Raw genomic sequence first — 27,642 nt, forward strand, 5'->3', positions numbered from 1 at the left:
ATCAATTAAACTGTATGACGTTCAGAAGTTGTCATTTTTGGTTTAATTCAGAAGTGAGCATGTGATCGATTATAATATGTTCTGTTAGTTCCATGGAACAGTATAATACCATAACAAAATTCTTTGGTTTATAATTCCAGAACAAAAAAATGTTAAGAAACGAAAATATAATTAAAAGTATGATTAAAACAGGAGTAGTATTAAATTTAATAAGCATTTAAATGCCAAAATACCAAATTAATTACCATTTTTCATTGTTTTATAGATATTTATTCTCATAACAATATTATTTTCCCTTGTTCATTTATAACATTCTACGTTGCCATCAGTCATAGAAGAGCCAATCTTCATTGTTTTATAATGTAAACGCCACATTAAGAACAAACTTATCGAAGGCAACCTATATATGTTTTAATCCAATAGTATAAGATTGCGATATCATATTGAAACTGTATTTGGTTACTTATAATATTTTATGTTATATTTGTTTTATTAAATTTAGATAACTTTTTAATTATTTTAACACATTTGTGATTATTAATTATTAATCTTTATCAAATATTTTAAATAAATAATATACAATGTGGGGCAATAGACTCGCTACTATTTCAATTGCCTGTAACTTTGGTCATAGAAACAATAAGTAAGTTTAGTTTTCATAAAAAGTCTATTTGGTCTTTAAACTTTTTTATGATTGAAATTATATCGTCTAAGTGGTGACCTCTATCCGCCATGCAACTTTCAGTTCTTTTTAAGGCATTTTTCATGATATCCTGCAACGTCTGAGGCTGAATTTCTTCAATTTCGTGACGAATATTGTCTTTAAGATGTTGAATCGTTTGGGGCTTATTCACATAAACTTTTGATTCCGAAAAACCTCATAACGTCATTCAATAATGGACCAATGATGTTTCCAGCATGAACACCACACCATAGAGTTGTTTTTAGTGGATGCAATAATGTTTCGTGATTTAATTGAGGATTTACCAATTGTTCTGTTTATTGACGTGGCCACTGAAAAGAAAATAGGCTTCATCGCTTCATCGAACAGCCTTAGGATTGCATTACTGTACTCAACTCGTTCATCGGGATCTTTCGGTAGCAATTTTTGGACTAATTGAATTTTGTACGGGAACATTTTTCAAAATTCGCCTTAAACTGCGTGCAGAATTGTCTAACTGGGAACCAAGTCTCCGAATTGATGTTTCTGGAGACTCTGAGACACTATCGCATACCAGAGCGTTCAGTTCGATGTCTTCCAGAACGAGGCCATATCTGTTGTCGTATCGTACTGTCGAAAATTCGCATGTAAACTATAAATTATGGTTTTGCGAGGCACTGGACGATTAGGATATTTTTGATGCAATTTTGCCAATTGCCAATAATGGAACGATTATTTTCAATAAATATTATCTATTTCTGCCCGTTCTTGTGGCGTATATTTATCCATAATACAATTTGGACGTCTACACAACACAATGGTTAAAACGAAACTGAGCTAAACGTCTAATAATCAAGATGATTATATATTACTATATAATCACTATATTGGTATTGGTGATACGGAATTCACCGGGATACTAGATAATATTACATATTTTTGATAATATGCCGTCGTTCGTGTTTCCCAGAAACTAATTTGCATTGAAAATGCGGATAATTCAGCAGTGGACACGTAGCCGAAGACGTATAACAACGTGTATTAATGGAATTATGCTTCGGCACCTGTCTCGAAGCTGTTTAAGTGGCACGGTGACTGCTCGGGCACTCGATGGAACGACACGTACGACGTCTAAAGAGCAAAGCTCGCGCTCGCCTCGCCGTTACAACGCCATCCGGCGGTCGGTTTCGGGAACGGCCTAATAAATTGTCAAAGATGGCATTTCGCACGCGAACCTCCTATTAAGGTTCGAGAAAACAGGGTATTTGCGTGCACAATGGCGGCAATAAGTTACCGGGTGTATGCGTGCCGAATATCGAACAATGGGTATAAAAGGGTTAACGTCGCGAATGGTCTGAAATTAAGGCACGGGCGGGTATTGTTCTAAATTTTAATGGACTATTTATTAGGCCTGGCACGACACTCCAACAATTTGCCAAAAAAAAACGACTATCGTTAGGAGGTTGATTTTTTTTTCATAGAAATTTACTTCACCCTTGTTTCGGGTTTTCGCTGTTATAACATGGTCGATTATTAGCTTCGTCTCTAAATATTTCCCGATTTAGTTTGTTCTATTCTGTTCTAATTACCGGTTGTATTGAATTAATTAATAGGACCCCATTTTAACAAGTCATTAGTCATTAGTAAGTCATTTTAAACGAAACGACGAAGCAGCAACGTAAAGTTATTTTTAAAATAATTTTAATTAAATAATGTCAGTATTACTACGAACTACAATTTGAATTACTATTGTTCAGTGATTAATATTACAGAAAAACTAAATGTCTCTCATCTCTAAAATCTCTTATTATTTATCATTAACTTGTTTACACTAATACTAAGATGTACACTGGCACAATACATCAATACACAATATTGACATGGTAAAGAAGTCTCTGTTTATGACCTTAGGCAAGTCATTTTATGGTTTCTATTTCCAAATCTCTATAGAGGTCACAATTTCTGAACTATTTCTAAGTACCATGGAGTATTAACAGTTGTCTTCAATACTTTGTTTTGAAGGATTTGTTTATAAATCTGTGCTTTACTGTATGCGAACAGGACAGAATTTCTTTGAAATAGCCAATACTTTGTTCTAAATATAATATCCATTCCTTCTTCTTTTATATTTTTGAAATTCCTTTCAGCGTGGCGTCCAATGTCATTCCTGAATATTTTACCCCTTTAGCATATGACACTTTAATATTATTTATTCTGAAGTACTGATATAAACTCTTATATGTAAAATTGTCGTAAAATGATTTCATTCAAACTGATTCTTAATTACTTAGCCGAATTATTAATTTTCTTTACTAACGTTTGCAATTTCATTGCTGCTTTCTCATGGTATTTACCTAGAGCCATTATGACAGCCAGCAATAGTAGCTCTTATATAATGTTGCTGTTGCAACTCGTATTTCGTTAGAATGATACATTTTGCTATCTATTCTCTTATTTTTGCCCAATTGTCACGGTTATTTTGAACTATACTGACGGTTTCTCTAGAACCTTTACTTACTTTAATATGGGGTAATATGGCATGGGTATAACATTCTGAACTCCAAAATTTCTCAACATTTTGGCTTTCTTTAGAACCTTAAGTACACTAAATTGTTTTCGATATCTTGATGAGTCGATTTTATATTTTTCATAATTAAAAAAAATCGATTTAAAACGTTCCCGTATTTTTTGACTTTTTTTCCACATCGTTGATATTGTAGAAAGAACCAGTTTAAACTCTTTGAATGTATCAATATTGCCACTTTATGACTGATATTTAAATGCAGTTCTGAAACTATTGTTATTGGTCCATAAATTATATGATATATCGATTGGTAAATGATGTATAGTCAATTCTTTTTTATTTTTTAAGCCATTGGATTTAATATTTGAATATAGCTGAAATAAGCGAATTTTACTTCAGTATCATAAAAGAATTAGGCCGAAGACTATTTGAAAAGTACACGCCTACCTACCTGGCTAAAACTTATGCTCAAAAATCAAAAGGTCGCCAGAAATACACACCCTTTATTAATAACTTTTAGAAAAGATAGGAAAGCTTTATTCTTCTATCTACCGATTCAGGTCTCAATAACAGCCTGGGATTTCTAGGAATTTATTATAATCCTCTACCCAAAAGAATTTCATAATAAAATATTATTTACTTCATAGTCGAATGATGTAACAAATTAATAGTTGTAATAGATGAAATATATCTTTCTTTTATATTAGTTTCCATATCACACAAAATATTTAAAGTAACTATACCAAATTTTTTTATGTGTTTTGGTATAACTATCTGGACAATTTCTACACTGATTGTGCAGTATTACGAATGCATTCTTCAGTCTTCCTTCCATATTATTTGGTATCACTGATAACCATCTATATCATGTCTTTTTATGAACCTGTGAATATTTGTTCCACACAAACACATTTAATTCATATTTTTTCATTGATTTCACTCTAAGAGCGTCACTCTAAGAGACTATTGTAATTGAATATCATATAACCATATTTCAACAACAATGGTTTAGATTTTCAGACATTGTCGGTTGTGATCAATCACGGTTGTCATTTTGAGGAAAAATTTGGAAATCCAAATGAATATTTTGATAGATATCGTGAATACTTTCAATTATTTCTGGTTGTTTTTCTTCAACTTTTACGATCTTAATGAAACATGTTGAAATGTTTGGTGTTCGAGGATGAACCTGCAGAATTTCCATAAAGTCATCGTTTGTATTTGTTTTGTAATATACATTATAAATACATGACATTCTTTTTTTTTTCGGTGAATTAACTTTGATTGGTTCACTCGAAAGGTAAATAATATTAATCCTATTTAATATATTGTGACTTTTATAGTCATTAAAATTAAATAGCTTTATATTTTATTATTCTTTATCAAAATCGAAATGGACAAGAAACGGTCGTAAAGATATTTATGTCAAATATCCAAATAAATCCTTGAAACATAAAATAACGTTATATATCTCTGCTTCATTTATTATTTGATGGGGATAGATATTGAAAATGACAGATGTTATTTCGGTCCCTCGTCACTTGGGGTGGCTCAATAGCTCCCTGTTGTTCCCTTTGTTTGCCCATTTTTGACACGTGCATTTTATGCTTCGTTTCTCAACTCAAAAATTATTCAGGTATCACATGCATCCTCTTATACAAAAAAAAACATTAACATTATTCGATCATTAATTAAATAACTAATTAACAGTCACTGCTCATATGTTATGTCGTTTTTTTTATCTGGGCAAGATAATTGATGCACAACAAGAAAGAAAATAAGAAATTTAATGTTATGCAAGGACTTAAAAAATCATCGACTTGTTATGTTAATTCAGTCTTAATTTAACAGCTGTCCATGGTAGGCACATTTGAAAAATTAAGTTAGGAATTGTGTTATTGACGTGTCTGACAAGCCTGTAACATGGTAACTATCTTACATTTTCGTTATTCCGCAACAATTTTTTTTTCATATTGCTGTGGTCTTTATTGAGTGTTCTTTTTCAGGAATTCCTTTCACCACTAATATTTTTCAGCAACATTTATTATTTGATTATTATACATAACTTTTATTTGATTTAGCTCTGTCGGACTTCTGATTCAGGATAATTGAGCCTAAATTCAAAAATTCGCTTTTAGAGCTGCTAACGCGAAGGGGATGCATTGCATTATATAATTTTTTGTATCGGTCATCTAAATTTATGACGTCAAAACGTCACAATGTTGACCTTTCAGTTTTGGTTATGTGGCGAAAATGGCTTTGATATGAACAAAATTCTAATCTAAATAAAATAATGAAACAAAACGTTATCAAATATAATTAATTTTAACGTTATAGTACATCTAATGCATATATTATCGAAGGACTTAAAACTACAGTTAATTATACAGTCATTATAATTTTTAATTACGTTTATTTTATTTTTTTTTTAAGTTTGGGTTGGTTTTATATTTATGAATTATTTTCCACACCACTTATAAGGTAGAGTTCGCCTTTTTTTTATAGTGGTATCCTCTGGAGACCCTATCCACCTAATTAACAGTTTATATATCCAAGTAATCTATTTTTCTTCCATCGGAGAACATATTTACCTTTTTACGTTTAATTCTTGTTTCCTTCATTACAGGGATTCCTTTCCAAGTCACTTTGATGTAACTACATTTCTCCCTAATGTATTTGCCCTATCTACAAAACACTTAGTATTCCTTCAAGTATCTGAATTACCATGTTTCTTTCACGCTTATTTCTAATAAAGTAAATTACATAAAGTTACATTAACATAATTACATTCACCCTTTAGCATTAGTTTAATCTCCGTAAAACTTAAGTCATGTATTGCAAGCCATTACTTAATTACAGCCTTTTTCACCAGTGTACACTGCATTGCTGCATTCCATGAAACTAACTAATGGTTCCTCCAAGTTCTTCAGCTGATTTTCAAACCAGAGCAAAACATGTTGTGGTCCATTGCTCCAAGTCCATTTTATCGGAAAGAGGAGGCCTCCATTATTTCTTTGGCGTTAGAAGCAACTCCTTAGAGACGCAATCTGTTTCTAACTTCCAGTGTAACTGTCACTAATGTCAGTATAAACATGTACGGGCGTATCAGACAACATTGTATTTCTTTTTAACTAGAATACAACGGGAAGGAAAATGTTGTCTGCATTTACAAATTGTGGTCGTGATGATCGATATATATATATATATATATATATATATATATATATATATATAAATCGTCACAATAGGACGAAATGAAAAGGGGGAGGGTGGTATTTTAAATATTATGGAAATCGTTTGGGGCTGTTTTATCTTGGCCCCGAAACTTCGTTCGAGACAAATTCCGCTCTCAGTTCAAAACGTTGGATTAATTTAGATTCTGCCCGGATAACTTTCTCTTCGGGGAACAAGAAGTTGTTTTCCCCGCTGAATAAATCCCGAACACGGAGCCTGTCCCCGTTTTGTTCCGATTAACTCTTCGGAATCGGTGAAGTTTTCTCTGAATCTCCAGATTAGGAGTTCTCTCATCAGGACGTTTCTTTTTTTTTTGGTGCTGTTGTTGCTGGAAAGACGTCGCTTCCGAGGGAGAGGAGGGGGGTGGAGAATAAAAAGTTTTCTGACGGTTATAACCGGGTTTATTTTTCGTGTTGTGTTCTCTTAAGCGATCGTCAAATCATCACATAACATCAGTTTTTTTTATTAAAATATAAACTTTTGTGGGCTTGAATATCACTAATCGATTTTTCTTTTGTTTTAGGTAAGCAGTTATTATCTTCCACAGTATCAGAGTTATGTGAGTATAATTTTAATTTTGTTTAAAACATATAATAGAAAATTTTGTTTAGTTTTTTACCCGATGATTTAAAATATTTCTTTTATCCTACTTTTTGTTTAATTTTAAACTATAACAGGGCCTGGTTCAATAAACTATGTGTTTCTACGAATGATAAAGTGTACAATATAATTCAACACAACTGAAGAGTCATTTTTATCCTGGTCTGCATCGGAAACCTAATATAGTGTATTCAAAGTTTTTTGTACATACGTCATCAAGATATTTAATGTTTTAGAATCAGACAATATTTTCCTTCTCATTTTATTCTAGTGCTGTCTGATTAGTTCGAACACGTAAATGAATGAACCTGTCAAAGTAGTCCGGTTGTCAGACGAATGTAAAATTCTTGAAAGCAATAATGATAAGAGGTTTAACTCTAACCTATAAATTATTGTGGCTGTATAATTAACTGTAGTTTTTAGTTGTACTATCATGTTAAAATAAATTATATTTGATAGCTTTTTGTTCAATTATTTCATTTAGATTAGAATTTTGTTGTATGTCAAAGCCAAACTTGACTAAAACTCAGAGTTGATGCGGCAGCATTGCAACGTTTTGATGTCACAAATTTGAATGACATATGAACAGACTATATGTACTCTTCTTTTCTTCTTTTTTTAATTTTTGGCAACTTTATTTTATATTTTAAGGCGAAACCTTGAATAACTTCGTATATTTATTTGATTTCGAGGTTAGGGTGCATGTATTCGTCGGTTTCCTAGTGATAAGCATTAGTAATTAATAAAAGGACTTTCGTTTGTTTTATTACAACCCCTTATATGCAACCTATAAGTCCTAATAGGCTTTAGAGTTGACGGACAAATCATCCTCTTTTCTCTTAGATCAAATTAGGAGTATCTTCCTTACTTTATTATCATATTATCCAGTACAGTTGTTTCATTAATTTTACTTCTCCTAGCATCAAACCATTCTTTTATGTTATATAGTTATTTAATATCATTGGAACGTATTAGTTCTAAGATTTTATTACCTAAAAATTATTGCTCCGGTTTTCTAAGGAGCATATATCGGAAATAAATATTGACATAACGGGAATATTTTATGTATGCGTGTATATATTGAAATTCGTCGAAATATTCGGTTGTTTGGCGAATTTTAATTCAACGATGCAAATTTCAATAAACAAACCAACACCGAAAACAATTAATTTTCCAATTTATATCGCGTTCAGTTCGGTGCTCGTATATTGTCGGACAAACATCGAATTCGCTTTAATATGTTCGTAAATATTTCGACAAAAATCCATTCGAAAATAATTGTTTTTATGAATATCGCCCAATACAACATATTCGCTCGTTATTAACGATCCTACGAATTTATTTATCGGTTTCCCTGAAATATAATATGTATATTTAACTGGGATAATATGGAATATTCGGGCGAGAGAAGGTAAAATTGTTGAAATACGGCGGTTTATTTATTTTAATGGAGAAATTGTTAAATGGAGGCCGGGAGCGCCATTAATATTTATTGATTTATTAGTAATATTAAAATATATAATAGAATAAAATATCAACAGGATCGTCTGGTCAAGTATTTTAATTTAATTTTATATTTCAAGGTTTTTTTATTGTAGTTTTTATGTCGTTGATTTCTTCATTATGGTAAAATGAATTATAATATATTTGAATAATGTATTGGTTGGTCATTTCTATTCTAAAATCAAATAGTGCTGATTAAATCAAATGAAAGTGCACTACGGGAGCAGTTTCAAAAGTTAGTGACTTTTGAAATCTCACGAACTTTAACAATAATGGAAACAAATCACCAAAACCAAGGAGAACCTTTATAGATACTATGGAGACTCTGCGCTATCATTTTCTATTGTTAAGAAGTGGTTTACTGGGTAATATCAGCACAAATGTCCAATGTGTCAAAACACCAGAAATCAAAGAACAATCAAAACAATGATTTTCAAAAAAAATTCATTCAAATCCATAACCCATATGATAAAATGATTACAGGCAAATATTTTTCAGAGCTTTTGAACAGATTTGAAGCAAGATTGACTGCATTTGGCGAAGAAGAAAATGTTCAATCAAGACAATTGACGGGTGCACACGTGTGTGTCACCATGCCAAAAGATCCATAAATTGGGCTACGAACTGCTATCCCGTCCGGCATATTCTTCAGATTTAGCCTCCCTGTGACTGTTATCTGTTTCCAAATCTAAAGGAATGATTGGATGATACGAGATTTGGGTCCAATGAAGAGGTCATCATTGAAACAAACGGCTATTTTGAAAGCATCGAGATAACCTATTTTTTGAATGGAATAAAAAATTGGGGAAACGCTAATAATTGTTAGTGTTTTGTAATCTCTGCCTATTACATTAAATTTGATTAATATAGTTGATCTAAGTTATTGTTCTATAGCATTCTTTTAATAAGGACAAAACATAAGCCCATGAGTCACTTGGTGTGATATTATATAAATATAATAAACTGTCTCTTGATCTTTCACAATCTGGTAAAAATATTACAACTGATCATTATAAATTATAACCACACCAAGTAGTAAGGCTAAGGCTATACCTTGATTATACTAAAAGAAATAAAATGACCAGATATTAGGTGTATGACTATATTTTTATTATTGTTTTCTTCAGCATTAAAATTATTAACAACAGGTGAATTGAAAAGTCCCCGGCCTGACGCTACTAGAATTAAATCCATATGTTTTTTAGTTAGCCTTAACCCTCAAAAGATGCGTGTATAAATTTGACAGCTGTCGGATCATTAGTTTGTGAATTATAGCATTTTGAGTGAAGCAACTTGTTGTGAAAAAAAATAGATAAAGAGGAATTTCGCGTGTTAATAAAAGATTGCTTTTTGAAGGGAAAAAATACAGTTGGAGCAAAAACTTGGTTTGATGCCGAGTTTCCGGACACTGCCCCAGGAAAATCAACCATCAAGGATTGGTATTTAGACGTTGTGAAATGAGCACCGAAGACGGTGAACGCAGTGGACGCCCAAAAGAGGTTGTTACCGACGAAAACATTTAAAAATCCACAAAATGATTTTGAATGACCGTAAATTGAAATTGAATGAATTAGCAGATACTCTAAAGATATCAACTGAACGTGTACATCATATCATTCACGAATATTTGAGTATGAGAAAGCTCTGTGCAAAGTGGGTGCCGCGCGAGCTCACTTTTGACCAAAAACAACGACGAGTTGATGATTCGGAGCAGTGTTTGAAGATGATCAAGCGTAATAAACCCGAGTTTTTGCGTCGATATGTGACAATGGATGAAACATGGCTCCATCATTTCACTCCGAAGTCCAATCGACAGTCATCCGAGTGGACTGCACACAATGAACCCGCTCCAAAGCATGAGAAAACGCAACAGTCGGCTGGCAAGGTTATGGCGTCTGTATTTTGGGACGCGCATGGAATATTTTTCATTGACTACCCTGAATAAGGAAGGACCGTCAACAGCGACTATTATATAGCGTTATTGGACCATTTGAAGGACGAAATCGCCGAAAAACGGCCGCCTGTGAAGAAAAAGAAAGCGCTGCTTCACCAAGACAATGCACGGTGTCACAAGTCAGTGAAAACAATTGGCAAAAATCCATGAATTGGGCTTCTAATTGCTTCCTCATCCACCGTATTCTCCAGATCTGACAACCAGCGGCTATTTCCTGTTTTCAAATTTCAAAAGAATGCTCGCTGGGAAGAAATTTTCGTCGAATGAAGAGGTGATCGCCGAAACAGGCCTATTTTGGTGCAAATGACAAATCGTATTACAAAAATGGTATCAAAAAGTTGAAGGGTCGCTATAATCAGTGAATCATAGAAAAAAAAATTGGCAAAAAAATGTGTTTTACTCTGGTAGGCTTTTCAATTGACCTGTTACAAGCTTTCAAAACAGCGAAAGAGCAACTTATGCAAAATGACAATAGCAAGATTTATGATGGTAACTGATAGACAGTGAATTTTTTACACGAGGAGGACATGTTATTAAAAGAAAGTCCTATTAGTTGCTGTGTTAGTGTTCGAGCTTATTGACTATCCAGGTCATGGGAAACCTCGACAGTTTGAAAAACATGAGTGAGTCCAAGGTCTGTCTATGAAAACACCACTTTGTTTATTTACTCGCCAACAAAACTAGTCGAGAATTTTGACTATATTTCCGAAATTAAATTCGTTATCTATTTTTTTTATTGAAATAATTTCTCATCAAGTCCGTTAACATTAAACCTACTATAACCTACTATAACCTAAAACTAGTATCACGAGCTTTCTAATTTATTTTATCTAGGAATTATTTTTAATACAAATTCAGTTTCAGCATCCATTTCTATTAAAATGGCATGATCATAATAGTCTTTCGTATCAAAAAAGAAGGTAACGTGTGAAATAATCCGATATGATTAAAATGTTGGACCGAATAAAAAAAAAGATCAATAATCCCCTTCGGCCGCAATACTAGGCCGTGACGCCGATAATGATAACTGATTATCCGTTAAAACCAATTGAAAAAGTCTTCGCCCGTTTGTTCGATGAATCCATAGTTCGTCAATAAAAAAAAATGGTCTCCCTAATTCCGAACATGGCCCTTCGTACAATACCCGTCGCTGCACACACACAGACACACTCATACCGACCGTCTGTATCCGGACGCATCGAACCGGAAACGGTTGGGGTGCCGTGTCGAGATCCATCTGTCATAACGGAAGTTGGACGTGACGCACAGGACCGGTTTAACTTGATTTTCGCCAGTTTCTGTTCGTCCATTTGGTGGTTTTATCGATCTATCACGGTTCGAATGAGCGTTCTCACGCTTCATTCTCATTTTGATTTGTTTCTAGTTTAGATTTGTAATTATTTTGAGCAAAAGCTTGATGTATAGTATAGTTTGTCTAATTTATAATGTCTTAAGAGGTATTCTAGTGGGGAAATGTGACAAAATCGATTTTTTAAAAATATTTTCAAAGTTTAATCCTTTAAGAATATGATCTTGAGAGGATTTTTCTGTTTCAGTGGCATGGTATCTAAACCACACCCATAAAAACAAAACTTCTTCCTCATTCTTCTATCGGAAGAAAGTTTTTTTTTCGTCAAACTACGTCGTGTTTTAAAAAAAAAATACTTATTTTACCTTTTTTTTTTTGACATACAAATCCAAATTTTGTTACAGTTTTCATACTTCATTGCATTGATATGATAGAGGAATGTATAGAGAAAGTTCATACCAAATTTAAAGTAAATCGGTTTAGTAGAACTTGAGATATCATGTAATTTGTTTTGAAAAATTTAGTTTCCAAAAAAACGCATTTAAGATTTTATTTTATTTGCATTTTATTTTCTTTTATTAAATCATGTTTTTAATAGAACCATTTTTTCCACAAATGCGATTGTTTATACAAATAATTCATTTTGAGCAATCATCATAATAATAAAAACTTTTCTAAATTATCAATTGAAGAAGTGGGTTGTGGTGGGTGGATTTGTGTGAATTTGTGGAGGTTAATTACTACTAATTGCGATTTCCATCCTATTATAGGTTCTTTTCTTGAAAATTTCTTGAAAAATCTTCATATTTGGTGATTTTGCTATACTAAGATATTATTAATGAGTCTAGTGTATAAAGTTGTACACGCTAATTTTACAAAAATTGAATGGATTCGTGGATATAACAAAAAATGCTTTATACTATTTTCTATGTTTTTTTTTTTTGGTGACAACGTTTGGAAGGAAGTTAATGTCGCATATAGAACGCTTCATTCAGGACGCTTGATAAAAAGAGGCGAAAAATCATCTTCATAAATTACTAGGGTTAAATAATATTATGGTATAATTTCTTACGCCCAAAGAAATACAGAACTATGTGTGAACAGAAAAATGTAAAATAAATTTAACCTACAAAAAATAGCAATAAACTGGGTATAGTATTGATCTAATTAAAATGAGTATTAAGCTCAGTATATGTAGTGATTAGTTGTGAACTGAAATTCTCTCCGATCTTGATGAACCATCTCTTGGATGCATAGATAACTTCTTGGTCTTTATTTCATAAAAGTAAATTGTTAAAAAGTTATTCAAAATTATTTTTTATTTATTAATATATTACTAGTCGTGGACAACTAACTTAAAATTTGTCTCTACAGTAATTTAGTAGTACTTATTATTAGGTGTAAGACCCATTGGCCGTTACTTAGTCACTAATATAATAAAAGTTAGTAGCTTTTCAGTGTTTGTACCATTTAGTATAGTACTCTTCACTATATATCTACACAAGATTACACTTTTTGATTCTCTTTGATTCTTTCCAAGGAGGTTTTGCATCAAGATTAATTGCAAAGTACTTGACATTGACTTACTTTCGTTGACTGATATTCTCCATGTCTGGGACCGCTTATTTAGAACGTGTTTATTTTTCTATTTGCTTTTTCGCTATTGTCTTCAGTAGCAAGTATCGCAATGTTATTAACTAATTAAAGATTAGATACGATTTCATATAAAAAAAACTAGTCAGTTGAATCCCAATTGCTGAAAATAAATTTAACCAGTCCGATTCTGTCGACCCGCTAAAAAGGCCCGAAAAGATTCCGCCGTCGAGCCTGGCGTGCGAGAAGAGCAGTGAGGGGGGACACAGGGGACAACGGGTGGACTCCCGTCCATCACGTGACCGAAATCGATACTGCGGTCTGTAAGGGGGTGGATCGTGAGAGCTCCGCGCGCAATTGAACGCTGCCGCCGCTCTGGGGGGAACCCGGGGGGGTGGCGGTCGGCGGATCGAACTGCGACCGAGTAGTCGGGCTCTGGCGAATTCGCATCGGAATTTACGATGTTCAATTATAAATGGTGGGCGTTCGTCGTCACAGCCGACGCCACCGCCACCGTCGCTGATGACGATGTTGTTTGCAGATCATAAAAGACCATTACGGGGGCGGGAGACCGCTTTTTCCGTCCGCGCCGTGCTCGTACGTCGCTATTTATGTTTTACGTCGGCATTAAGGGCTTAACAACCTTTTAATAAGAGGCTTTGTTCCTTCGCCGAATAGGGCCCTCTCATATAATTACGGTCGGCTTTGTTTTTGGCTCCGTTTCGTTTTACCGTGAAAATTTAATTATCACGCGCTGATAAATCAATTTTTCTGTTTCGCTTATCTTGATCTTAACTTTACCGACAAGAAATCGCCTTATTGTTAGGCGATAACATCATCAAACATCACGATTCCTATGATACTAATCGTTAAACAAATATAGTCTATCCAAAGTAGCCGTGAACTCACGTCATCTCAATTCATGACGCAGAAACTGTGCAATTTTTGCCGCATTTAACGTTGCCATTTTGCGTATTTTAGTTTATTTTAGCTTCGATATATAACAACGTTCCAATATAAATAAGGCAATGAAGCAAAAATGTTATAAAACATCTTTTTTTAACACTATAGTACATCTAGAGCATAAATTACACTTAATTAAAAAGCCACAATAATTTGTAGATTAGAGTTATTTTATTATATTTATGTTGAACTCTTTTGTAAAGCACCTATGGTATCACTTAATCCATCTAATTAAGAATTGTACATTCAAGTAATATATTTTATTGTCATTAGAGAACATATTTACCTTCTTATGTTTAGTTCTTGTTTCCTTCGTTGCTGTGTTTTCTTGTTAATTCATTCTAATATCACTCTATTTCTCCTTAGTTTCTTCTGTTATTACCTTTACACATATTTCTTGATAAAATTAGATTTAGTCACTGCATTCTCCCTAATGCATTTGCCATATCTACAAAACGTACATTTTTACCAAATGCTCTTATATTCTGAATAATTACACACATATCTTTCACCCTTTTAGTTATTTCCACTCTCATCACCCTGTCTTGGTATTGTCAGCATTGAATCATAATTCCACCTCCAGAAAGTGTCATTCATTCACTGTTACATTCTGTTCCATCTAACACTTGTTCAAGATTCCACCATTTGCTAATTTCTTCTTCCGTGTGTCTGATGGAGTTCATCCAAACCGAAGGATGTTATTGTAGATGAATGGGACAAATGGACAGAATGATGTGAATTTCGAAATTAATGATGCATATAAAAGTGCATTCTCGTGAATTGTCCTCTCAGAATTCAGAATTTCGGTATCTTGTGACGACTACCTCTCGCACTAATACGTGTATCAAACAAAGAGATTCGACGGTGTACCAACGAGATTAACTACAATTATGTTCATAACAAAATTCATTTAAAAGAAATGAAAAAATATTGTGTTTTCTATTAACACAACATTGACACAATGTATATTGGGACACCCTATAGAACTCACCACGTTAATCTCGAACAAAAATAATTATAAGAGGGAATAAAATAATGGAAGATGACATTGACGTAAATCGAATCCAATGTGTAGGCGGATGGGCCACGACAATAGGGCCGCATACTGGTTATGGGAAGGTGAAGACAACGGGTGTCATATAACAGGCTCCCCCCTTTTGTGGTATTTCCGTCGTTTATGAGCCGAGAGCCGGTAAATCGAGCGTCTAAACGCCGAATATTTGTTTTGTTGACAGCAACGGTTTCGGCTTTGATAGATTGTCCGATAATCTTTGGTCGGTTATGTGCTGACATTTTGAATTTACTGGAATATGTCCCAAATATATAGTTTTGTTTTCGTTAAAAACCAATATCCTTAATAGAGCAACGATATTCGGTCGACTCAATAGGTATGACGACTATAATAAAGACCAACAAAAATATGGATTTATTTAGGCAGCGTTACGAAACATTGACGTCACTTAAGTTTTCCTAACCGTTATTTCCGCATTCCAATTTCTGAACTTTTTGGCAGGCTTCAATTTTATTTAGATTATTTATCATATATTTCAGTTAAAAACACGGTTTTGTGTTACCAACGGCAAGTAAAGATAAACGTAAACTGGGATTAATGAAAGCAAATGACTTGAATTTGTCCAGAATGAATTCGTCTATGGTGACTGTAACTGAAATAATAATTTAAAAAAAAGAACTTTTATAGTATTGAAGTGAGTGGGTGTTTCAGAAAAACTATTTTTGAAATAACATATAACACAACATGATTTAAATTATATATAGTTGACGACAAATTATCTTCTAATATTGGCTAAATAAAATAGACAAATTGGAATTTTAAACATTATCAAATACTATTAAAAAAAATTAGGCATACTGCTGTAACATATTAAGTTTTCCTATGAATTCTTAAACTCGATCTCTACATAATTTCTTTTACTTTACTTGAGTTCACTGATGACAATTGATTAATATTTTTCTTTGTGTTTTGAGAATATATGGCCAGTAGTGGATAACCATTTACTTCTGTCTAGTTCTCATTCGTGTCATGTAGAAACATATACTGACTTCATGCTTACTTTTATGACTAAACCAGTCACATTTTATTGAACATAATTTTGTATATTATTTGGTAACTAAAAAAAAACAAAATTATTAGGGACTCATATACAGAATAAACAAAACAAATGAAGCCTAACCTCAAATGTTATCAACAATGTTATATACGTCGATATTACGTTTATTACACATTAGACATTATTACAGATACTTAAAATAGTAAATACTTACATTAGAATATTATTGTAGTAAACAAATTACCAATATTCAAACTTTACTGGCTGGTTCCCGCCTTGAAAACGAAAATACACAACTTATTTGGGTTTTTTAGTGATGTATAATGAAACTAGGTTCCCTGCCACTATCGACCCACGGTAGAATAATTATAACATATAAAATATGGTCTAATTATAACACAAGATTATTAAAATAATATATAAATAAGATATATACACATACAGACAATCCTGTCCGACCAAAACAACTAAATCACCTGCAGATTTTAGCGCGCATTTAGAATTTCATTATTTGAACGTCAATTTTTTTTTCCAAATCCATTTTTGTGCAGAAATAATTTTTATTCCGAGTAAAGTAAATACGTGTAATTCTCATAAAGTGGTTTTTCAGAAATAGTCATCTAACCTATTATCATAAAATAGTTTTTCAATATCATATATCAATATCGCTGATTCATTACTAATATAATTATACCTAATAACACTTTTCTATTATCATATACTGAAAATAGTTGATGTTTTTCCTTAAAAACTTTGTTAATATCGCTTGTCAACTTCCTGTTCAGTGATCTCAGATCATTCACCAATTAAACGAACCACGCTATAAAACACAACTTTTAATGACCATTCGAATTAATAACCATCGAAGTAGGCGAGCTCGGCCATTAATGGTTGTTTCTTGTTTTTCTATACGTCCGTTTCGATAACGTTCACGGATAGTTCGAAACATGGGATAAAACGTTTGAAAAGTGTGTAATTTCCGAATGGCGTCAGCTTGTTGAATTGAATCGACCGGCAATTATATCGTTCCTATTTGATTTAAGATTAGGAAATATTCTTTTGACGCACGCCGACCGCTTAATTGAAGCCTTGCCATATAAATTGTCTCGGTTCGTTGGTAAACGATTTATATTTGATATTGTGTTGGTCGAGTGTAATGGGGGAAGCTGAGCGTGGGTCATTATTAGTGTTGGGAACTATCGACTGTTTAGTAATTGACTACTCTTTATTATCGACTGTTTCAGTCACCATTTTTGGTTCGACTGATTTTACTACTTTGTACCAGTGACTGTTTCAGTCGCTATTTTCGGTCTCACTGATTTTGTTACTATTTACTATTGACTGTTTCAATCATGTACTTTTAGTTACTATTTTTGGTTCTACTAGTTTCATTCCACTGATTTTTAACTTTCTGACTCTGTCGTCCTAGCAGCGACCTATATAGTTTTATGGTTTTTTTTGAAGTTTGCTTGGTAATATTTCGATTACTCTCTCGATTTTTGTTAAAAAATATTTCCGTTCAATAATAAATAAAGCATTAACATTATTTTATATACGATATTTTAATGAACTCGAAGGATTTAGTACTAAACTCTACATGTTAGACTTTATTGATACTTTATATTATATTTAATTTATATATTATATTATTATAAAGCGTAACTGTATACCTTTATTGTACAGTGTATCCTTAGACTAACAGTTATTTAGAGCATTTTTACTGGTCTATCCTGTCGCGTCCGCCATTTCATTTTGATATCTATTTTCCAGTTTATTCATAAATAGTTATTGCTCTAACTTTAGAAATATTTTTTTGCTCATTGTATAAAGCCAAAAACATATTATATCACTTGCGGATGCTCTATTCTTCAAGCAGAATCAGCCAAATACCTCGACACCCATCTCGATGGTACTGTACTTACTTGTTCTAAAATCAAAGAGATTGGTTTATCAGTCCATCATAAAGACATTTTGGACTTATAGGGTGCAAATATTGAGTTACACAAAAAGATCAAACTAACTAGTAATCCAAATCTTCCAAACCAAAGTTCTACGAATGTGATCCAAGATTTCGTTTTAAAAATGAAAGAAGATTGCTAAATTGCAGTAACGTGGGTGCAACACAGTTACTGGACAACACGCAGGAAATTAGAATATTGAAACGAACCAAACCACGCGTACTTGTATACTGAATGAGTGTTACTCTTAAATTTAGCTTGAATAGTTTGGTTTTATTTTAATTTGGAAAATACATACTCATGTATTAATCCCGCTACTTCTGTTCTGTAATATGTTAATCTTGCTTGTGTGTTAATGCGTTTATTACAGAACAGTAATAATAAATTAATTTATAATTTAAGGTTGTACTAAGCATAGATAATTTAATATGTAATTAATTGAGAAAATTGTATAAAGCCACCTCAGTTTAATGAATATCTCGAGAAAAAATTCATTAAAATGTATGATCGAGGTAAATTTACGGCCGTCTTAAAATCAAAACTGTCCCAAATGTCATGCATATTTAATTATTTTTATACTTAAGGATAACTTACATACCCGGTATTTTTCGATATTTTGGCGCATTCACCAATCCACTCAACGATCGGGCGCATCCGCCATTTATTCATCTGTTAATTTTATCATATATCAGAATTATATTGACAACTTAAATTAGTTCACTAATTGCAAAAGTGGTTAATTATTGTTCTTCTGGCGTTTTAAATATTATGTTTAAAGTGACAGCGGTTCTACTGATGAAATATACCGACCACGTAAACATGTTTACATATATTGATATAAATCTCACTCAGGCAGGATGATTTTGCGAACCGTTATTACTGTCAGCTTCGCGTTGCCTTTTTTCGGTCGCATAAATATTCATTAACGGAGTTTTTCAAAATGTCCCATCGGCACTCGGTATAATTTAAGTCCCATTAAATCCAACGCCGAATTCGGACCTCTCTTAAATTAATACTTCGTATGACAACCGGTCGTAAATAATCGAATGGAACGGCAGCGCTTCAAGTAGAGCGTCCTGCAATCGCGCTCGTAAAATATTTTAATTGAAATACCGTTGGACCATCTGTTGCGTCACCTGTGTTTGGCCAATTTTTCCCCATTACTGGCGACGCGCCGATATCCTTTCGGAGTCGGCGAACGGACGTGTTATTAGTGAAATTGGTGGCGGCGACGGGCAAACACATTCAGAAGTTGCAGCGATGGTAATTTCGATTTTAAACGCTTTAATTTATTTATATACCGATGATTGATACTAATCGACGGACGGGTGTAACTGACGTGTAGAAATAAATCGGCTATTGTTGGTTTTTACGCTTCGTTTGGCGTGCTTCCATAATAAATGAATTACTTTCAATATTATTAGAATGTTTCATATTCAACAAGTGGTCTTTTAGTCATTTATGTTTTTAATACAATTGAAGCATTAATTTTGACGTATTGTTTAATATTTTGTTGTATGTTAGTTTATTTGAATAATAATTTAATATATTACAGTATCTTGCTTTTCATTGCGAGGTGCATTAGGATTCAATCTTAACTGTGAAAAGAAGATTTACTACAATGAATAATTTTTTAATTAAATCTGTTTAACAGAGTGATATACTGTGAGTACATTGTTCACAATTGAAAAATATTTTGCCTTGCAACAATCACTTTTTGATAATTTATGTTCTTACCTTGCTAATACGGGTATTCAAATAGTTTTAGTCCTTCGCTCTTATTTTCATGTAGTGTTGTTACTTTACTTAAATTATCTTTAACTTGTAAGTTATTTTGTATCATCCCCAAACTCAATAGTCTCGAAAACACCAAATTTCGTTGGATACACCAAGTCTAATTAGAATGTTTGAATGTTGTATTTCTGGCTACATACTTTTTTCCTTTTAGATTTTAATATCTCTCTGCAGAATATGTTTTTAGAGAGGTAGTATCAAATTAAAGTGCAAGAAAGATGTCGTCAATACAATACTCTTATTCACTTATATTGTTTGGCATTATAAAAATAAGAAACGTTTTTTACATTCATATTCAACGCTACTAATAGTAATGATTATTCCATTCAAACAAAAAGCCAATATTCAGGCAGGACAACGTCTAGTTACTATTATAATAAGTGTAATAAGTGATCTTTTGTAAAATTTATGATTGTTCATAAATTAGAACTGAACTGAACATATTAATAAGTTATGGGATAACATTTCTATATATATTTTTTCAGCTTACTTTCTTAATTATAATTTAAAGTACCATTATTATTCAATACATATACATTACAATTATTTTTCATGATTTATTTAATCGAGATCAACTATCAAACAATAAATCGCTTCAAACTAGCATAATGTATACGCAATTTAACGGTTATTTATTTAGATACTGATACTATCATTTCTGTTGATCCTGTATTAAACACTTTATTTCTGAATTCAATTTTTGATGCAAGACTCTATCTAATACAATGTTGTTGATTGATAGCCACCTCGGTGGCTAGTCTAGAGAGATCTTACTTTTTGATATTCTGTAATAAAACGGGACTGACGATCATAATTTCGGTTTCATTGTTGGGCTTAAAATCTTTATGTTCACGAGGCGATTTGATATGTTATGGATTGAAATTGGAAACTAATTATATTATAAGAATTTATAATTATAATAGTTATATTATAATATATATTATAATAATTATAATTAGCTAAGTCATTACAGGCGTCGCTATCATGTTAACTAAAAACTAGAAAAATTGTAGTTTCAGTTCGGAAGGAGAGTGATTATATTATCATTTAGTTTTCATGTTGTTGTTGCTATAACAGCTTTTTAGCGTTTCTATTTGTTTTGTAATTGGTTTTCTTTAAATGTATTGTTCGAACACACCAGTTGAATTCCATAATGGCTTGATTCGATTTGAGCTTCCAATTCCAAGTTTCGGTTTCTTTCGGTTACCCAGGAAGTTCCAGGAAACACATATCGCAACCACTGGACGCTCGTTGGAAAGCCGACACCTCGAGAGTTATTTAAACCAGAAGCCACATAAGGCAAGTTGTGGCGATGACATCATGGCTCACTCAAATATGGGGAAACATTGTCATTAATAATGGAGCATATTTGTTTTCGTTGATTCATTTTCACGTTGTAACAATATCAGTTGAACTTTAGTAAAAAAAAGTTAGGCTTCATATTTGGAAATCTTTGATTTTTTCATTGATTATATATCTTTCAGACATCTCTCTGTCAAATTAAGAAGGTACTAATAATTTTATCAAATCTCAAATTTGGCATATATAAAACTATTTCTGTTATATTTTATAGTAGTTGCGCTGTGAGCAAATTATTAAGTACAATGCCTAGAATAATACGCAGGAGACGAACTACTATTAATCTATGATTACGAGGAACAATCACGCACCAGTCCTTCCCGCAACGGATTTATTGAAAATCCGACAATGTATCGATCTTCTTTGCCCTTCACTTAGACCCGATACATCATCGTACAATAACAATTTACTCGATAATAGCTTGCATTGCTCCGGGGCCCAGGCTACGAACCGCACTTTCGTAGCCTCGAATATTACAGTTCCCGATTATATCGGCGGATGTGATTACCGCCGTGTTACCATTACGATTGATTAAATAATTGGTTATTGCTATCATTAGAGTCGAGTGAGGATGAATAACGCGAAATCTTGACGGTCGTCAGCTCGACGAGTTGATTAATTTATCGTTCGTATGGTTTCCAATCTTGTTATATAAGGTATAAAAGTATTTTTAATTAATGATTATTTATATTTAACTGTTGTAAATGTACGAATTTTTCTGATATACTCTTTGTCATTCCAGGAAACTGCAGATGTATGTGTGGGCACTAGTATCGGTACCATTACGGAGCCCGACTGTTTAGGGCCCTGCGAACCTGGTACAAGTGTCACTTTAGAAGGCATAGTTTGGCATGAAACCGAAGGTGGTATGTTTTACTTTTTATTTGTTTCCACAATCTAACTTTCTAAGACTATAAGGATAGGAACAAGATATGATATATGAGTGGTTCGATTATCTTTATGGCGTTATTATATGTATGTATAGTCCTTTCATAATTAACATCGAATATACTGCCAAATGCAGTTTGCAAAAGTGTAAAATTCGTTTTATACTCGGAGCAGATCTTTCCTTCTCTTTTTACCCTAGTTAAAAGGGTTAGAATGTTCTATGATGCGTCGGAACATGTAATCGAATGAGTCTATTAAATTCGACTTGTGTTGGTACTGGCAGACATTATTGCCAAATATCTACAAAATTCTTCAAACATTAATGAAAATAGTTAGAGGTTATAAATCGACAAACGTTGTAAACCAAAAGTCAAATGTGATGCGGCAACATTGCGACGTGCTGACGTTTATTAAACAAGCTAACAATAAACACAATAGTTAGTAGGTTAGAGTTTGTTTTGTTATATTATATTTACATTAACATATGACAACGGCGTTGACCAGTACTAACACAAGTCGAATGTTATAGACCAATTTGGTTACGTTTTCAGATGAATCAAACTTCATTCTGTCTCTATTTAACTTGACGTAATGCTAATTAGTAAAATGAGAAAGAAAAATGATACGAGTTTGAAAGGGAAACGTTTTTATAAACTGAATTTGGTAATACGTTCGACGGTGTTGATGACGTGCATTGGTTGTTTTATTGGTATGACTATTCTATTTAGCATTTTATTTTTCTTGATACATGATTTTAATAATTTGCCCAGTGTGACAGTTTATTTGAATGAATATGTTTCGTGTAACCGATTCAAGATACTTGCGGAAGATCAGTGCGTGTTGAAACAACACCAATTTTTGTATTCGATATGTGCGATAGACGCTGGGAACTACTACTATAGCCTGTCCAATAAATGCAATAATAATAGTGCAATGTAGATGCAGTGTAGATGATGTCGAATATATAATATTACCGATTGCAGTTTGTAAATATGTAAAATTTGTTTTAAACCATAAACAATTTTTTCCTTCTCATTTTATCTTAGTTAAAAACAGATAGATGCGTCGGAACATGTAACAGAATCAATATATAAATTCAATTTGCAATTCGATTGCTAAATGCAACATTGTAAACTAGCAAACGCTGTAAACAAAAAGTCAATACTGACCCCATACATTTTGAAGATTGGCTGTTTTATTGGACGTTGAGTGCAGGTTTTATTTTCAAAAGTTCTTTATATGCTAACTAACAAGACACTTCACACAATCATCATTGATACATTTATGTATGTTAACTGCTATGAAGTTAGAGAATAAAATCGTAAATATAGAGTAGAATTAAAATATTCTGAACTATTTTTACATTTTTGTATATCTTATATGTATCTTACAGGAGTGCTAGTAGTCAATGTGACATGGAGAGGCAAGACATATGTCGGTACTCTATTAGACTGCACTAGACACGATTGGGCGCCACCAAGATTCTGTGATTCCCCGACCAGCGATCTCGACAGCAGGACTCCTAAAGGACGAGGTAAACGCATCACCGACTTATGTTAGACCAAAAACTCGAATTCTGACCGTCTCTTTTAGAAACACGATCGTCGGTCCACAGCAAACTACGAAACGGCGGTGGCGTGAAGGGTGGCCGCCGTGGTGTCGCGAACGGAGCCGGTCCGGCCAACGCACCGGCCTCCCCCGCCCCTTTTGCACCGCCCCGGCCCGACAACAAGCGGAAAAGTCGTGCCGGCGAGGAGGAAACGCCCCCGGGCACCGGCAAAAAGGCCAAGATTGTGGTCACGCCTTCCGCCACGCCCGTTTCCGCTGCTCCCGCCCCCTGCGGTAGTCCGCCGCCCTCCCCTGTACTGCTCGAATGCCCAGAACCAAACTGCTCCAAAAAGTACAAGCATATCAACGGACTTAAGTACCATCAATCCCACGCTCACGGATCAATAGCCGACGATGATGATACTAAAGGTAATAGGTGATAGTTAATCACATTTTGTAAGCTTCTCTTTGTCTCAAGTTCCTTTTATCGCATTAATACAGGGTTGTATTGTATTATGTGCAAAAATGCAATAATATATCGAGGAAGTAATATCGGAGTAGTTCTCTGGATGTGGCACAAAAAAAGATTCTGGTATTTTTTATTTTGTAATAATTCAGAACTCTTCTTTGTTTATTAGCCTCGTTTAGATAACCAACACGAAGAAAACTCGCGTAGACAAATATCGGTGGTGGTCGGAAGATTGTCACCAAATCGTGAATATCACTTGCGAAATCGTATAACAGAAAATATGTCGTGCGTGCCACACGTTCCCAAAGTTCGTTCACTTAGCAGTTAGGATAGAGGAATTCGTTCCATTACTAAGGTCCCTGTCCAAACTATACAATGTGCCAAACCGTACCAGATACCCATGGGATGGTCACGCGAGGATTTCTTGTTTGACAGACAAAATTATCATGTGAGTTTCATCACTCTGAATTTATATCATATTGCTCTTCGATGATGTCTCCAATATAGTTATTATGATATTGTACATGTCTGTTAACTCTCTAGAGTGTCCAGTTAATAAATGTACTAATAATTACCCTGTATTAGTGTTATGATTAGTTTTTGGGGTTTCCTTTTATCTTTTATTTTTTAATCCACAACACATACGAACTGGTATTTTGTATAAAATTAGTAAGTGTCGTGACGCTGTATCTGTTTTAGATGTGACTTCCATGTCGGAGAACGATGAATCAAACATCGAAGTTCCCAGCCCTGCCACACCAGTAAAATCTCCTGATAAAGGACAGGACAGTCCATCGACGCCGGTGAAAAAAGAGAACAGTGTGACGGAGCTACCTTCGCTACTCGGAAATTCTACCGAAAGTGTTAGCACTCCTCCATCCCCGGCGACCCCTCAGAGTGTACACGAACTGCCGGCAGTAACTGCCAGTTCACCGAGCGTGCCTATGGTAGATGCTGCTACCGGTAAACCGCAGGCTGTCGTAAAACCGGCTATACTTCGATACGGATCTACGGAAGACTATTCCACACCTCCTGGCGGAGTAGGATTATTTTCATCTGGCACAAAGCCGCAGGTGCCACGTAAGATACTCCCGTTAGGTCGCGGAAATACGTCTTGACTAATATTTATATTTTTACAGCTTCGCCTATTACAAACGCGAACCAACTCATATCAGGTCGACCAGGAGCCCCTGTTGCCGAAGTGGCTGGTGCTGTTCAACAGGACAGTGTGCAGGCACAGTCCTTTGCCAATCAACTGCAATCTCATATTTCCCCGCAGTCTTTCACCCAACCGCCCAATATTATAATCCAAAATCAGAACGCTTCCAATTCGCAGATGGCATCTCAACTTTCTCCGCACCAACATCCACCGCCATCTCCTACACAAACCGCCAAATTGTCTCAGTTCAAGGTGAAGCCCACCTCGGCCCTTATGCCCGACGATAAAAAATCTCAGCAGATGCCGCAACCGCCCCAACCTCAAAACGGTGCTAACTTACAAAAACCGCAAAGCTTTAAGAAGAAAAATAGGAAATCGCCGGCCGGCAGTCCTCATCCCAGTCCGGCGGATCAGCCGGTGTTCGGAATAGAGCAGAGCGGACGGGATGAGGTGCAGAGTCCGGCTTATTCCGATATTTCAGATGACGGAGCTCCGCCAGTTAGTATGGAAACGGATGCCGATAAAAATAAGAATCCCGATAAAAAGACCGAAAGCGGACAGACGCTACCTCACATGGGCCAGTACGGAATTTACCCCTTCTATTCTCCTCAACCTCATCAATATGTTGTGCCCAATCAACAGCAACAGCCATTAGAAAGCGGCAATAAAGCAAAGGAACCGGAGAAATCCGGAGATAAGATACAAAACGAGAAAGACGGGAAGAAGGAGAGTTCGGACTATCCTTCGAAAATGTTACAGCAACATTATTATCCTTATAGTTACATGCCAGGTTATCCATATAATATGGATCCAAACTATGGCAGTGTCCCTATGCAACAAGAAGACAAGCATAAAGAAGACAGGGTAAAGGAAAGTCCCAGCCCCATTGAGCAAGCCATTAAACAGCCAACACCTATTCCTAACCCCATTCAAGTTCCTATTCCTGGGAAACCCAAGCAATCCGACAACAAGGATAAGCATCAGAACGAAAATCATCAGATTATTAAGGAGAGTATCGAAATGAAGAATCAAATGAGTCCATATATATATTCCCGTCAGCCGCCAACTCAACCACCACCACAACAGCAACCGGTATCTCAACATCATAGCCATAGAGATGATGATACGCGTCGGTATTACGTCTATGAACAACAGAGGAGGAAAGAACAACAGCAGCTACAACAGCAACAACAACAACAGCAACAGCAACAACAAACAATATCGGACCACGGGAAACAAAATAATTCCGCGTTGAATAAGATTGCGATACCACCCAGTCCGAATATGAAATCAAAGGAAGTGAAGATAGAGGATAAGAAAGAGAAGGAGATTAAACAGGAAGGCGTCAAGCCAACGATGGAAACGCAAGGGCCCCCTCCTCCTCCGACGTCCCAATATGCCTATATCCACCCGAGTTATATGCAGTCTGCACATTATGGAGCGCTACCGTTCGATCCCAATCATCCCGTCTATCGAGGTATAATGGTTCCTGGACCGTATGGTAGCAGTCCATACTTGCACGCGCAACTGCCACGATATCACGCTCCGGAAGATCTTTCTCGAGCCCAGCCGCCGAACAAAACGTTGGATATGCTGCAGCATCACGCGCAATATTACTCGTCACATAAGATTCACGAGCTTCAAGAGAGAGCTATAAAATCTCCGACGCCAAAAACGTCCGCGGCTAGTTCCAGCCCGTCGACTAATAACCCCCCTCCTGCTGGCCAGAGTCCCGCACAAATAAGTGCACCGCCGACTAGCCAGCCGCCTAGCACGGCGCCGTCGAACGGTAAACAGACTCCAGGAGACAATAAGGATTCAAGATCTCCCCCTCCTCAAAGACATGTACATACTCATCACCACACCCACGTAGGGCTCGGTTATCCCATGTACGCAGCTCCCTATGGTGGTAAGTTCGACATTACTGACAGTTGATACATTGAAATTGAAATGCCATTATGTATTAAAATGTATTGTATTCTATTAATTAATGTTTAAGGTACTGAAGATTTTTACACATCGTTTTAATGCCATTTCAAAATTCAATATGTGTCAGA

At 34.6% G+C, this 27,642-nt stretch overlaps 1 protein-coding gene across 8 annotated transcripts in view; it reads left to right on the top strand.

Moving 5' to 3' along the window:
• The window catches only part of LOC143200829 (uncharacterized), a 205,005-nt gene that overhangs the window by 175,653 nt on the left and 1,710 nt on the right, over positions 1-27,642 (top strand). For 6 of the 8 annotated variants that reach the window (XM_076411550.1, XM_076411552.1, XM_076411555.1 and 3 more), the window contains 5 exons: positions 22,264-22,387; positions 23,803-23,943; positions 24,003-24,386; positions 25,126-25,506; positions 25,566-27,494. In XM_076411550.1, the coding sequence (XP_076267665.1) occupies positions 22,264-22,387; positions 23,803-23,943; positions 24,003-24,386; positions 25,126-25,506; positions 25,566-27,494 (2,959 nt within the window). Of the gene's footprint in view, positions 1-6,942; positions 6,979-22,263; positions 22,388-23,802; positions 23,944-24,002; positions 24,387-25,125; positions 25,507-25,565; positions 27,495-27,642 lie in introns of all 8 variants that reach the window. The other 2 variants (XM_076411547.1, XM_076411548.1) reach the window with 1 other exon arrangement.

Source organism: Rhynchophorus ferrugineus, unplaced genomic scaffold (assembly GCF_030347505.1).
Source record: "Rhynchophorus ferrugineus isolate W39M unplaced genomic scaffold, kcgeb_rfMv2 rfM8, whole genome shotgun sequence".
Classification (NCBI taxonomy): Eukaryota; Metazoa; Arthropoda; class Insecta; order Coleoptera; family Curculionidae; genus Rhynchophorus; species Rhynchophorus ferrugineus.